Source organism: Selaginella moellendorffii, unplaced genomic scaffold (assembly GCF_000143415.4).
Source record: "Selaginella moellendorffii unplaced genomic scaffold, v1.0 SELMOscaffold_34, whole genome shotgun sequence".
Lineage (NCBI taxonomy): Eukaryota > Viridiplantae > Streptophyta > Lycopodiopsida > Selaginellales > Selaginellaceae > Selaginella > Selaginella moellendorffii.
The window spans coordinates 1,648,703-1,661,082 of record NW_003314295.1 but is presented as its reverse complement, the minus strand read 5'-3'; the positions used below and the strand labels follow the sequence as shown (position 1 = coordinate 1,661,082).

Here is a 12,380-nt window from a genome sequence, read left to right as displayed (position 1 = left end):
GATGAATTTCCCAATAGAGAGCACTATATGTGGAAATCAGTATATTCTTTTGATACATATATATAATTTGTATTTAGGGTTTAGTGAGTGCCCTTAGCATCTAACCTATCTCATGCTAGTTTCCTAATATCAAACACGACTTTTGCTTGAGTTTGTATAGTGTGTAGCTTCTATGAGTGATTCTTCAAGGAGATTATAATGCCAATATGGTAAAATGCATTCTGTATTTAACTAAAAAAATTTCTTTTTACATTTTTATATGTGTTATGATTTAATAAATTATATTTATAATTAAATTTTTATTTATTTTATAATAAAACTATTGTGAGTGCTTGGAATATGAAAAGGGAATACAGAAAATGTGCATATCAATTAGCCCAAAAACCCTAACTTATATACAAAAGCAAGTGGTTTGAATTGAAATCAATCCGACAACTACCAAAATCCCACTACATTAATATTAATATATGGCATTGTAGCCGTACACTTGGCCCTCACAAAGTTAAATTTTAACATTTGAAAGTCTATTAAATGTGACATTGATAATAAAATTTTCAATAATTGTATTAAAAAAATGTCGTAATCTAGTGAGCAGGTCTGGAGCAAACAAGAATTTTGCAAACACTAACCTTAAATGATTTGAACTCCCGTTTAAGATGATCAGGATTCCAGGATGCATTGAGAACATTAACCAGTTGCGAATTCTTTCTCTTTGTGTGTGGATGTAGCGTCTAGCTAGTCTATCAGATGATACCCCTTACATTGCTTTGTCTAACCTCTAACTAACATACATGTTCTGGAGCGATATATGTTAATACTTGGACAGCAGGAAAGAAAATCACCTCGAACTAGAAGAGAGATGTGTTGATTGCGATCATGCTCTTTGGGATTGCGACAGGAAGTAAGCAAACAAAAAAATGTACTGCAGTGCAGTGTGCTGCCAAGTATAAGTATCTGAGAGCGCGTACTCGGCAAAATTTGGTTCTAGGAGCGAGATACGTCCACTCATGGACTGTGCTGAGATCGCCTCTTGCCAGAGATCCACGAACTCTTGCATCATCTGCCGTGTTTTCTCGATCGACGAAACCGGCGAGTACTCAACCTGTGCAAACTTTAGAACTATCTGTACGAGTTCCAGAGAGGAGAAGAAAATATACCTCGAGGACAATGCCTCGGAGATTTTCTGCCTGTGACAGCACTGCTCGGCCGGCTTTGAGCTGGAAATCACCGAGCTGGTATTGAAATCCCTGCCACGGAAACGAAAAGAACGATCGTGAACGGGAAATCCAAGAAAAAAAATAGTGTCTTTCCACCTCGAAGACCATGGAAAGCCTGTTCCTGTAAACTTGGAGCTTTTCCATGATGGCCTGGATGCTCGAGTCGGCCTCCACGACCATTCGCTCGGCGCGTAGCACGAAGTAGTGCTTGCTTGCAAATTCGCTAAACGCCACACCCAGGAGCTCCTTTGCGCAGTCGATCGCCATGGCCTGGTCTGTGCCAAGCGCAGCGCAGTGCGCTCCAAATCAATCCGACTTGCTCGCTCAAGCGCACGGTCCCACGAACCTACATACCTCGAGTGAAAGGCCGGTGCTGCGCGGCGGTGATCTGCCACCGCCCGGTGCGCACGCCATTCATGCTCTCGATGCTCCGGAACAAATCCACCAGCGTCTGGCTCGTCACCTGAGCGCCCGCCGACGGCTGCCAGTGAAGAACCCTAGAATCCAAGCAAACGCTCTGTGAGCCCATTCACATGCGCCATTGCGCAAGCACTCACCACTTGACCACCATCGCTGTGTAGCTAGGGTTTAAGGCAAGGTACCTAGGGTTTTAACCTTTTAGGGCTCCGATTAAAGCACAATTATTACCAAGTACCGTTAAGGGGTACCAATTAACTGGTTTTGTTATTTTAAGCACTTGAGTCTGATGGAAACAAACCATGGCAAATCAAGCTATGAAAATGCGCAAACCTCAATATCAGATCCCTTGGTATCCTTTGTCCTTTGGGTTTTTGGGTGGCGGCGGGGGAAGAAGGAGAGGGCAAAAGCTGTTGCTGTTACTGTTGTGCTGGCCTTCTGGCCTTCTGCGCTGCGCTGCCCAACACAATATATAAAGTGGTGACATCGTATTCTTCACTGGGAGCCAACAAGTCATGGCGAAACAGCTCATACACATTTGCTCGATGCCCCTGAAAGAAGTCCTAGGTAGTAGTAGTAGTAGGACTAGTCCAAACTTCTGGGCTTGGATGGAGCCACCCCAATCTCTCCTTTTCATGCAATCGTCCTGGGGATAGTACCTCATAGACAACGGAGACTAAAAACAAAGCCAAACAAAACAAAGAGATAAAGGAAATCTAGAAACGAAAATCCGCTCATGTTCATGCGTATGTGTGCTGGGCGTTTGTTTGCGTGTCCTGTCTCTTGGCAAACACACAGAGCCAGCCAACAGCAAACTATCTCTCTCAAAATTGGGAGACGGGCATATTCATCATTCTAGTTACGGAGATAAGAAAGAAGAAAAGAAAGGTGGTGGCGCCTTTGATGCCCAGTTTCTGGTTGTTCCTTATTGTGTGTACCACCAGCACCAACAGAGGGCATTCACGTGGAGACCATTGACTGGCTCCTGGCCTTCGCTGCTAAAAAGGCCACCTCACTATGCACTAGTAAACCATACCAGTTCCTTTTTTTCTTTTTCTCTCGTTGACTGGTGGTATCTTCGAAACATTGACCTTGGACATTATTCACTGGGGGGCCAACTTGAGTCCCAAACAATTCATTCATCCAATCAATAGGTGAGGTATGCAGATGTTCCCAGGAACAAATATTTGAATAGTAAAAAGCAAAGAACAAAGAAGCATGGCCTGCTTTTCTTGCGTCCTCCTGCGCATAAATGCCATCCACACACACAAGACCATGTTTTTTAAAACTTTTTGCTGTGGTTACATGCAAAATCTCTGGAACTTTAGGGAAGAGTAAGTGCTCGAACAGGGGATCTTAGACTTTGACCAGAGTGACACACACCCCACAGGAATGTTCCTTGCACGCAAGTCAAATAAACCCGGACCTCTCCTCTCATTATACTCGTTGTCCATGCCACAAAAGCAAAGGCGTCTTGTTCGTAACATCGTATAAGAGGATGGAAGAATGAGAAAGAAATAATGGAAAAGGACGATCGTTGGCGTGTGTATGGGGTGGTATTGTGGAAGCACGCCTTGTCGTCTGCGTGCCCGCCTTGGCAAATGGTCATTGGTTGGGTCCCCTCTGCGTTTTGTCCTCCTAATTGCGTGGAAGATATGAGGAGGATATGGTGATCTCATGTCTGAACAAATGAGATCTGCGCTGGGATCCTGCATTTGTCCGCTTTCCACTTCCTGTTTCCAGGCAAGGGACACGACACGGCAACATCGATCGAGCAGAGCATCGAGAAGTTAAAACGATGATCATCCATAGCTCGAGGTAGGCACATAGGGAATTTTGCGGCATTTCGTTCGATCCCTGTCCTTGGTGCTTGATGGAGTTTTTATTTGATTTGGTTTAGACTTTGATGGTCTTGTGTCGCGCATGCAACGCTGTGTTACCCCAGTCAACTACAGCGGAGAGACATGAAGAGCTGTAATTCCTAGCCATGCACAGCCAGCAATAATCTACGTTATCTCCACGGATTCGAATCAGAGCATAAAATATTTCGTTTTGTTTACGCAGGACTCGCTCTACAATGAGGCGAGATTTCTTTCACGTGAAAAGGTTGTGGAAATTTGTTCCCTCCGCCGCCGCCCGGGGCCAAAGTTCTTTGCTATGTAAAGGAAAAGAAAGAGAGTTAGTTTTTCGGGCTTTCGAATCTGTGGGATCTTTTCTTTCTCTTTTTGGGCAATTGGTCGCTTGCATCGCGTTGTTTCGTGACGTTTGCAGGGATGAGATCACTGCAAGGAAGGCATTCGGCGGCGCGTAGACGTACTGCCACCACACCGCCACCCACCAATCAATCCAATCAAGCTCTCTCCTCCGCAAACCAAGAAGGGGGAAGCAGAAGAAGAACAAGAACAAGGGGGAAAGGTGGTAGACAAGAAAAAGGAAACAATACGACCCACTCCAAGACAAAAGAAGCTCCGAGAGAAGAATTCACCCGCCAAACATTCACCACAATTTATTCTGTTCGTATTTTATTACGAGAAATGCATTCCATGCGTTGCTTGCCACCACGCTACACTTTTCTGGGAAAGATTTCGCCCAGGTTGAAAGGCGTGGCAATACACTCACCACCTCTTCCACGTACCATGAATTAACCCTCTCGCAAACCCTCGCAGCTTTGCGCAAGATCCACGTGCTGCAGGGGAGGTTTTTGATAATTCCTCCTCTGCAGAGGGGAGGGGTTATATCCTGCCCCACTATCCGCCACAAAAATCCTCACTTGACATTATCGTTATCTCGTCTCTTTCGCAAAGCCTGTTCTGTTGTTATCGTTGCCAATGCAGAGTGGCAGCTGTAACTGCTGCAGCACTGCTGCCTTGTTGCTGTTTTGTGTCCCAATACCCGGGAAATTCACGTTTTTACATTATCGTTACATAAATGATATTTTTTTGGTTATTTTATCCATTTTCTTTAAATTCCTCTTTTTGTTTTTTCCAACCCAAATCCAACTAAAGGGATAATTGTTGTTACCAGAGCAAGGGACGAGTTACTCAACTGCTTTTGTTAGGTTGTTAGTTGATTCAACTGGTATCCTCCCCCATGGTAATGGAGGAGGGGTGTGTGAGTGTTCACTTATATATATATATGCATATAGGTATATACACTGCTTGTTTCAAACACCAAGTGTTCTCCTCTCCTCCTCCTCCTCCTGTTTGGGATTGGGATCTTTCCTTTCTTTTTTCAGGGGATTGATCCCAAGGAGGAGTTTTACCTTTGTTTTCCCTTATTTCTCTCTCTCTCTCTCTCTTTCCTGTTTTTTTTTTGCCACTGATGTTGCTGCAGCATCTACCAACAAGCTAGCAAGTTGCTATTGGTGTTGGTATTGGGCTGTGTGTTCTTGTTGTGAGTCCTTAGCCTACCAGCAAAAGGTTTGTCATGCAAGAACAAGTCTTCCTATAAGAGGGTGGGATCCTTTTCTCTTTGGGGAGGATAATCTGCACTCCGAACAAGAGGAAAGAGAGGGAATTTCAATGGGGAAAGTGAAGCTCAAGAGCAGAGAAGTGGCAAGGAAAAGCTCTGATCAAGGTAGGAAAAATATCACAAGAACCACCCATTCTAATTCCATCCATTCCATGAAAACATGCAAACTAAAGAAAGAAAAGAGCAAGAAAGAAAAAGAGAGGAAGAGGAGAGAGAGAGAGAAGAAGAACTTTGCAAAAACGTTGGAGAGACTTTCTCTTTGATATAGTTTTCTCTTGCTGATGGTGGTCTTGTCCGCAGATTCGGAGAGCCTGAATTCACAAGACGCTGCGAGAGATTTTGGGGGTTTGATCCACAGCCCGCCCTACTGCGTCGTGTGTCCCTCGTCCAGCGATGGAATTTCCAGCTTGGTGAGAGCCGCCAACGCCACCGCCAAGCTCACCATCGCCGCCAGGGGCAACGGCCACTCGGTCCACGGCCAAGCGCAGGCCCTGAATGGAATCGTAATTGACATGCCCCGGATGCCCACCAACGCCATTCGCATCGTCAATCCAATCCAACACCACGATCACCACCAGGATCATCGAGAAGAAATCCATCAAAGCAAGGATCATGGTGGCGGCGATGACGATCTTTTCTGTGGTGGCCCGTTCGTGGAGGCATCCGGAGGAGTGCTGTGGATCGATGTGCTGCGAGAGACGCTCAAGTGTGGGTTGGCGCCGCGGACCTGGACGGATTATCTCTACCTCAGCGTTGGCGGGACGCTCTCCAATGCCGGTGTGAGCGGCCAGGCCTTCCGCCACGGCCCCCAAATCAGCAACGTTCTCCAGCTCCAAGTCGTCACTGGTATTCCTTTAGATCCTTTCTTGCTCAAAGAAAATGGAAGAAGAAGAAGAGAAGTGTGTGTGTCTTCCACATTTTCCTTGTTTCTTTTGTTTTTGTTTTGTGTTCTTGGCTTGGGGTCCTTGTTTTGGTATGAAGCCATTCTTTTATCTTCTCCTTGATTTAAAAAGGAACTTTTTTCGTGCTGCAGGCAACGGCGACACTGTGACTTGCTCGGCTACGAGGAATTCGGATCTCTTCTACGCTGTTCTTGGCGGACTTGGACAGTTTGGGATCATCACCAAAGCTCGGATCCCGCTGGAAGAAGCTCCCGCGAGAGTAAGTTCAGATCTTTGATTCTTTTTGTTGGTCTTTGTCTCGGTCTAAAAGGCTTTCTATTCTTCCAGGCGAGGTACAAGCGTCTCGTCTACACCGACTTTGGAGCGTTCCAAAAGGACATCGAGCGGCTTATCTCCTTGAACGAGGATGTCGTCAACTACGTGGAAGGGATCGTCATCCCCAGCTGCGACGATCCATACCAGGGATACAATTCGGTCCCCTTCGATGGCGAGGCGATCGATCCGTCGCTCATCCCGGACTCCTCTGGCCCCGTCCTCTACTGCATCGAGATCGCCAAGTATTACAACCATGGCCAAGAAGCGTTCATGGAAGATGTAAGTTCTTCGAGTTCTCTTCCAAAGTTTTTGGATCTAAGATACGGAAACTTGCTTTCAGCGGTTGGAGAGGTTGCTAGGCTCGCTTTCCTTCGTCCCGGGCCTGACCTTCACCACGGATCTAACGTACTTCGACTTCCTCAATCGCGTCCACGGCGTGGAGGAGGTGCTGCGAAAGGTCAAGCAGTGGGACGTCCCACACCCGTGGCTTGCATTGTTCGTCCCAAAGAGCAAAATCTCCAAGTTCAACGACATAGTTTTCCGGGACATGGTTTGCAAAGGCGTCAATGGACCCATGCTCATCTATCCACTCAACAGATCCAAGTAAGTCTACACTTTTCTCTAGGAATTTTTTCTATCTTTTTCCCAAGGAAAATCCATATAATATACACCATTTATATTCTATAGGTGGGAGACTAGATCATCCGTGGTGGTGCCGGACGAGTCCATTTTTTACATTGTTTGTTTGCTGCGCTATGTGGTGGAGGGCGGTCAGCCTTTAGAAGCCCACCTCCAGCAAAACGAAGAGATCATGCGGAGGTGTGAGATCAACGGCCTCAACGTGAAGCAATACTTTCCACACTACCACAGCGACACTGAGTGGAAGCAACACTTCGGAGAGTCTTGGGGCAAGTTTTTGGCGAACAAGATCAAGTACGACCCAAATGCCATACTCTCCCCAGGCCAGGGGATCTTCGCCAGGGACAAGGTGGCGGTTGCCGCTGCTAAACAGGCTGCTGACCACCGTTGACCTCTTCAGAATTTATTATTTTTCATTGTTGTACAGCAGCCAGGAAAATTTCTAAAGCTATGAGAACCAGTTTTATATGAAAATACAATATGTTTTTATTTTTTTAACCTTTTTTGTCTCGTTGAATATATGAAGGGCTTAATTGATTGATTGATTGGATTGCTGATAAGTAAGGTACTTGACGCTCCATCCACTATCTAAGGAATATCTCCTTGCTGTTGTTGCTTATGGCATCAATAAGTGACTACTGGCTTTGGTTCTTGCTCGAGTCGTACCAAGAACAAAGTGACACAGAAGCCAGAAAGATCTCCACAAACTCACACAAGTTTACTGTCAAGTATCAACTTGTAAATGGGCTGCGCATTGAACATTGGATCTTTGTATTTAGTATTTGTTTAGGGGAATCCATCCCCTTGCTTATTAGAGTGCCGCTTTGCCTTCTTCCTGGTTGGATCTCTTGTACCAGTTATTGGGTTGTCACCTCTTAGCAAACGACCTGTTATTTTCTTGTTTTTTTAAAAAGAATTTATTTCCTAAAAGCTGGCCACCCGTATACTCCTGATATACGTCTATAATTTATATCGGAATCGGCTTATGTCATCTTGCCTAGTGGCATTGTTTAGCAGTAAATCGGATATGGGGACCGAAAAATCGGGGTGGTATATCGAAACGTCGGGTCGAGGTCAATCGTTTTCTCCAGAAAATATCCCTGTGTGGCTATTCAGGATTCAGGGCAATGCAGTATTAAGCGGGCATATATTTGAATGATTTTGGGATGGAAATGATATTCTGGTTTGGAGATTGAAGTAATAGTGAGAACGATTGCTTCTTGGTGCCAAGTTTCAACAACATCCAATTTCTATTTATTTAATAATGTTTCAATATTTTGGACCAAAAACTCAAAATCACATCCTTGGGGCCAGCCTTTAACTGGTAGTAACCAAACAAAAGGTGTAGCCAAACAAAATAGTGGCAATTCTTTACAGGTGTATAGCTGTAAAAGAGTTTCGAACTCGAGTCAAAAAGAGGCCTGACACAAAAGAGAGAAAGAGAGAGAGAGAGGGACTTGAACCTGAAACAAAAGGTTCTGGCAGATTTTAAGTCTGACATCTCAGCCGAAGCTTCACTCACTCAAACCATGTCAATGGTTTGTGCATTTCAAATCATTGTATGGTACAAAGAAAAATATGATTTCAACATATACATGGAGTACAGAAACATAATATCAAGGGGCCACATTGGAGTGGAGTTGGATAGAGCATCAGACTGAAAATCTGACCTGCATTTCCTTTTTCCAGGTTCGAATCGCAGCTACGAGTACACACCATATTATAAACGTGTGAAAGATATAGAACAAAGGACCACACCGAGGCTTAGTTGGATAGAGCACCAGACTGGAAATCTGGTGGCTATATCTTTTTCTCAGGTTCGAAACCCGGCAGTGGCTGTGTCCCATGGATCAGATATTCTTTTAAAATTATATGGTGGAGGGGGGAAAAAGCATTAGAGATTTCTGGCATGCTGTGTCAGGGATCTCGTTGAGGTTGAATTGGATAGAGCATCAGACTGGAAATCTGACAAGCTTTTACTTTTGCGCGGGTTCGAATCGTTTTCACTTAACAGGGTTTTTTGTTTTGCAAAAATTAGGGTTAGGGTTTATCGCGCGATGCCTGCGAAGGCCAAGGCGAAGGCCGTGGCATCGGATTCGGACGAGGATTCCTGGGACGGTACGTGATTCTTGGAAGAATGCGGTGTTTGTGACTGGAGTTTGTAGATGAGGAGGCGGGATTCGGGCAAGAGACGCAGCATTTGCTCCAGGAGCAAAGCTCTGATGGCCCGGATGAAGTGGAAACCTTTTCGAAGTCGTGAGTGATAGGACAATGAGTTTTTTTTCCGACGATCACTCTTTTCTTTTCTCTCGTTTTCAGGGATGGAAGGCTCCGGTTGAGGCCAGATATATCACTTGAAGGGAAGGAGTATTCCGGTCGCAAGAGCAGCAGAAAGAATGCTTTTGATGGGATCAGTGACGACGATTTTCACGATCGGGATGATCTACAACCAGCTTTCAGCGAGGAGGAGGACGACGACGAAAAACAAGTAGAAAAGAACGTAAGGAATGTGATTTAGTTTTTTTGCACCTCTAACGCCAATCTTTTGAGCTTTGATGTTGGAGCAGGTTCTTGATGACGATTTTGAAGCCGTCAACAAGGAATACGAAGATCTTAATAAAGAAGAACAGTGAGTGCGTCGTATCGTCATCCTTCGTCCTTTAACCACGTTTGGTGTTCTTTTACGTCCTTTCAGAGAGATGTTGAAGAGCTTGAGAGGACAGAATGATGTGGATATACGGAAAGGCCGAGCAGTGAAAAACCAGATGGTATGTGTCATGATTTTGACAATGGGATGATTTCAAGAGAAATGGCCTGGCAGGAATTGTGGGGCAGCGCTTTGCATATGCGAATTGCGTTGCAGAAGATAGTTGCAGGATCCAATCTGCTACCACAGGTGACGCTTCTTTTTCCGTATTTCTTTTTATGGTATGAAAGGAAGCTTGACAGGAGGAAGCGTCGAGCCCAAGCGAAGCACAACAAACGCTGAAAGCGGCGGCCTTGCAGACCCTTGATTCGCTTCTGGATCTAGAAAAGGTATAGTGATGGTTGATGCTTCTTTTCTAGCGCTTAAATTGTGGTCCTGCAGGCATTGCTGGAACAAAACCGGGAGGCACTCGATGCTTACAGAAAAGGTTTCGAATTATTTTTCTTTTACGGTGAGCAGATTAACTTATCTTGTTACAGATTCGGACGTGGAACAGGAAACCCATAGCGTCTCAGATAGCCTGGACTCAGCTTGGCAAAGATTAAGCAACTCGTATTCAAGGTAATTGAGCTCTTGCTTTACGAGCTGATGACACTAGACATGTATTGCAGGCTTATTCCGTATAGAGATCGTACGGTCGATAGATGGCACAGAAAGACTCAAATATCTTCAGGCGCTGCGGCATCGCGATCGAAGTTAAAAGCTTTCAATCAGGTTTAAACGTTCTGGCTTTTTGTATTTTTTTATTCACACGGCCTTTTACGTCTTTACAGAGTATTTCACAACAAGTAGCAGCAGCAATGAAGGACACGCCGCGTTTCATAGCAAGAATGATGCGCTCCGAACCTTTGAAAACACAGGTTTTTCATCTTTGCTCGTTCTTTACAGTCTTGTAGGCTTATCAACTTTTTCCAGACGGACACAAACGATATGGAAGCAAAGACTAATGAAACTAAGGTGTTTGATGATTCCGAGTTCTATCAGCAGCTTTTACGTGAATTTCTCGAGTCTTCAAATCCCACTGGCCTCGGTAAGAAGCTTTTTCTCTAGTGAGAATGTTCTGATTGTGCTTGTACCTTGTGTAGACCATGACGCAGTTCGAAAGCTCCGGAGCAAGAAAAGGAAAAACGTAGATCGTCGCGCTTCTAAAGGCCGAAAGACAAGGCAAGCGAGAGAGTTTGGTTTCTCACTTTGGTCATCTCAAACTTTGATTTTTTGTGTAGATACACTGTCCATGAGCCACTGGTAAATTTCATGGTTCCTGAACCGATGGTACTACCACCTATGGCTACAAAACTATTCACCAGCCTGTTTGGAAGTAAACCTGCGACTTCTGCCGTGAATCTGGAAGCAGCAGCGTGATGTTATGGGAGAACAAGGAAAAAAAAATAGAACTGAAAGTCAGGACGATGCAACGCTCGCCCTCGTTAATTTCAAGCTGATCGGCTTCTTCAGCACAGCGACATCAATCCCGCTCCAGATGGTCTTTGACGTTGGCAAGCTCGCGAGCTTCTCAACTAGAGGAAGGTCGTCTGGAAGAACGTTGGCAAAAACTGTGTGTTTCGGGTACCAATCGTCATGGTTTGCGAGGCTGATGAAAAAATCGGGGCCTCCTTCGATCCATCCTACCATACCCCTGCGGATCATCGGACAAGCTTCTCTGGGGAGTTCCTTGAAGCCGAGGCCCTCGGCCTCTAGAGTGCCTTGTAAAATAGCGTGAGGAGGTCCTCTCAAGTTCTAAGAAAGAAAACAAGAACACATGAGAAACATAGAGCATAAATTTGAAAAGAATGTGCAACTCTTACCTTCGCTGTGGGATTTCCTTCCTCATCCCATGAATTCCCGCGGGTCTCAGCTCGGTAGATGTTACAACCTGCGCAGTGCCGCAACTTCAAGAGCTCGATCACAAACGCGACTGAAAGTGGAGCGCAGTCTGGAAGAAGCTGTGAAGGAAGTGTTTTCTTTCTCAACTTAGCTCAAACTTAAACTTCTCTTCTTACCTGGAGCCTGATCGCTCCATATTCGGTCTCTAGCTGCACGAGACCCTGTCAAAAACAAGGAGAAGATCTTACTTTAGCAAGACTGTCAGTGTCCAAATCGAAATCTAGCTAGAGCTTACCACATTCTTCGCATAGACAAGCCCAGAAGTCCAGTAGACGTCCTTGCTAGAATCCTGGACGTCGGGGGAGAGAGGATCCTCCTGGTTCTTTAGCCAGCACTGTGGAGAGAATGAAAACAGATGAGAAAGAACACGCTCGGACAAGGAAGGAGTCAACTTTATACTACCTCTCCAAAATTTGGCCCGCATTTCACTCGATCCCCGCAATACACCCAGGAATTACACTGCGCGGCCTTGCAAGCCTGGCAGCACGCGGTTGAGGAATTCACCTTATTGCTCGTCCCCCACTGGACCACCGATCCCCACAGCTCCTGGTGCTCGATCCCGCGGCAGCACGCCGCCTTCTCCTCGCGGATCGCCACGAGGTGCCTGGCGGAGCGGCCGTCGCTGGAATCCGACGAGATCGCGCCCTGATCCGGCTGGAAGAGTGGCGACAGCGCGAAGTAAGTCGCGATGGCGGCGCATGCCGAGACCGCGATGAGCAGCAGCGCGGGCCTGCATTTGGAGTCGTCGCCGGAGGAATGGCGCGGCAGCCTCAGCGCTGGAGGCGCCATAGCCGAGAATCACACAAACCTAGGCTTGCCCTAAAAACA

General features: G+C 45.9%; 4 protein-coding genes across 6 annotated transcripts; 2 read left to right on the top strand and 2 right to left on the bottom strand.

Moving 5' to 3' along the window:
• Positions 1-743: 743 nt before the first annotated feature.
• LOC9656152 (mediator of RNA polymerase II transcription subunit 20a) lies at positions 744-1,809 on the bottom strand. 3 transcript variants are annotated; one of them, XM_024682443.1, is made up of 5 exons: positions 1,775-1,809; positions 1,572-1,714; positions 1,314-1,492; positions 1,158-1,247; positions 744-1,111 (listed from the first exon to the last, which is right to left on the bottom strand). In XM_024682443.1, the coding sequence occupies exons 1-5, from the start codon at positions 1,786-1,788 to the stop codon at positions 875-877; spliced, it is 663 nt and encodes a 220-aa protein (XP_024538211.1). In that variant the 5' UTR covers positions 1,789-1,809; the 3' UTR covers positions 744-874. The 3 variants fall into 3 exon arrangements, with proteins under 3 accessions (XP_024538211.1, XP_002977447.2, XP_024538212.1); XM_002977401.2 differs by having other exon boundaries at positions 744-1,102; XM_024682444.1 differs by lacking the exon at positions 1,775-1,809 and having other exon boundaries at positions 1,314-1,487; positions 1,572-1,642.
• A 3,034-nt stretch (positions 1,810-4,843) lies between these two features.
• Positions 4,844-7,459, top strand: LOC9639361 (cytokinin dehydrogenase 7). The gene is made up of 6 exons (XM_024682558.1): positions 4,844-5,210; positions 5,406-5,951; positions 6,139-6,266; positions 6,335-6,601; positions 6,663-6,925; positions 7,010-7,459. The coding sequence occupies exons 1-6, from the start codon at positions 5,156-5,158 to the stop codon at positions 7,350-7,352; spliced, it is 1,602 nt and encodes a 533-aa protein (XP_024538326.1). The 5' UTR covers positions 4,844-5,155; the 3' UTR covers positions 7,353-7,459.
• Positions 7,460-8,968: 1,509 nt separating this feature from the next.
• On the top strand, positions 8,969-11,105 carry LOC112348995 (protein bfr2-like). Its single transcript, XM_024682538.1, has 14 exons — positions 8,969-9,079; positions 9,127-9,217; positions 9,281-9,461; positions 9,529-9,590; positions 9,657-9,729; positions 9,783-9,857; positions 9,911-9,997; positions 10,050-10,095; positions 10,148-10,229; positions 10,280-10,382; positions 10,442-10,528; positions 10,584-10,698; positions 10,754-10,832; positions 10,892-11,105. The coding sequence occupies exons 1-14, from the start codon at positions 9,019-9,021 to the stop codon at positions 11,028-11,030; spliced, it is 1,281 nt and encodes a 426-aa protein (XP_024538306.1). The 5' UTR covers positions 8,969-9,018; the 3' UTR covers positions 11,031-11,105.
• On the bottom strand, positions 10,846-12,360 carry LOC9639360. The gene is made up of 5 exons (XM_002977400.2): positions 11,955-12,360; positions 11,788-11,886; positions 11,669-11,713; positions 11,474-11,611; positions 10,846-11,405 (listed from the first exon to the last, which is right to left on the bottom strand). Exons 1-5 carry the CDS (start codon positions 12,339-12,341, stop codon positions 11,070-11,072), a joined length of 1,005 nt encoding a protein of 334 aa, XP_002977446.1. The 5' UTR covers positions 12,342-12,360; the 3' UTR covers positions 10,846-11,069.
• Positions 12,361-12,380: the final 20 nt, after the last annotated feature.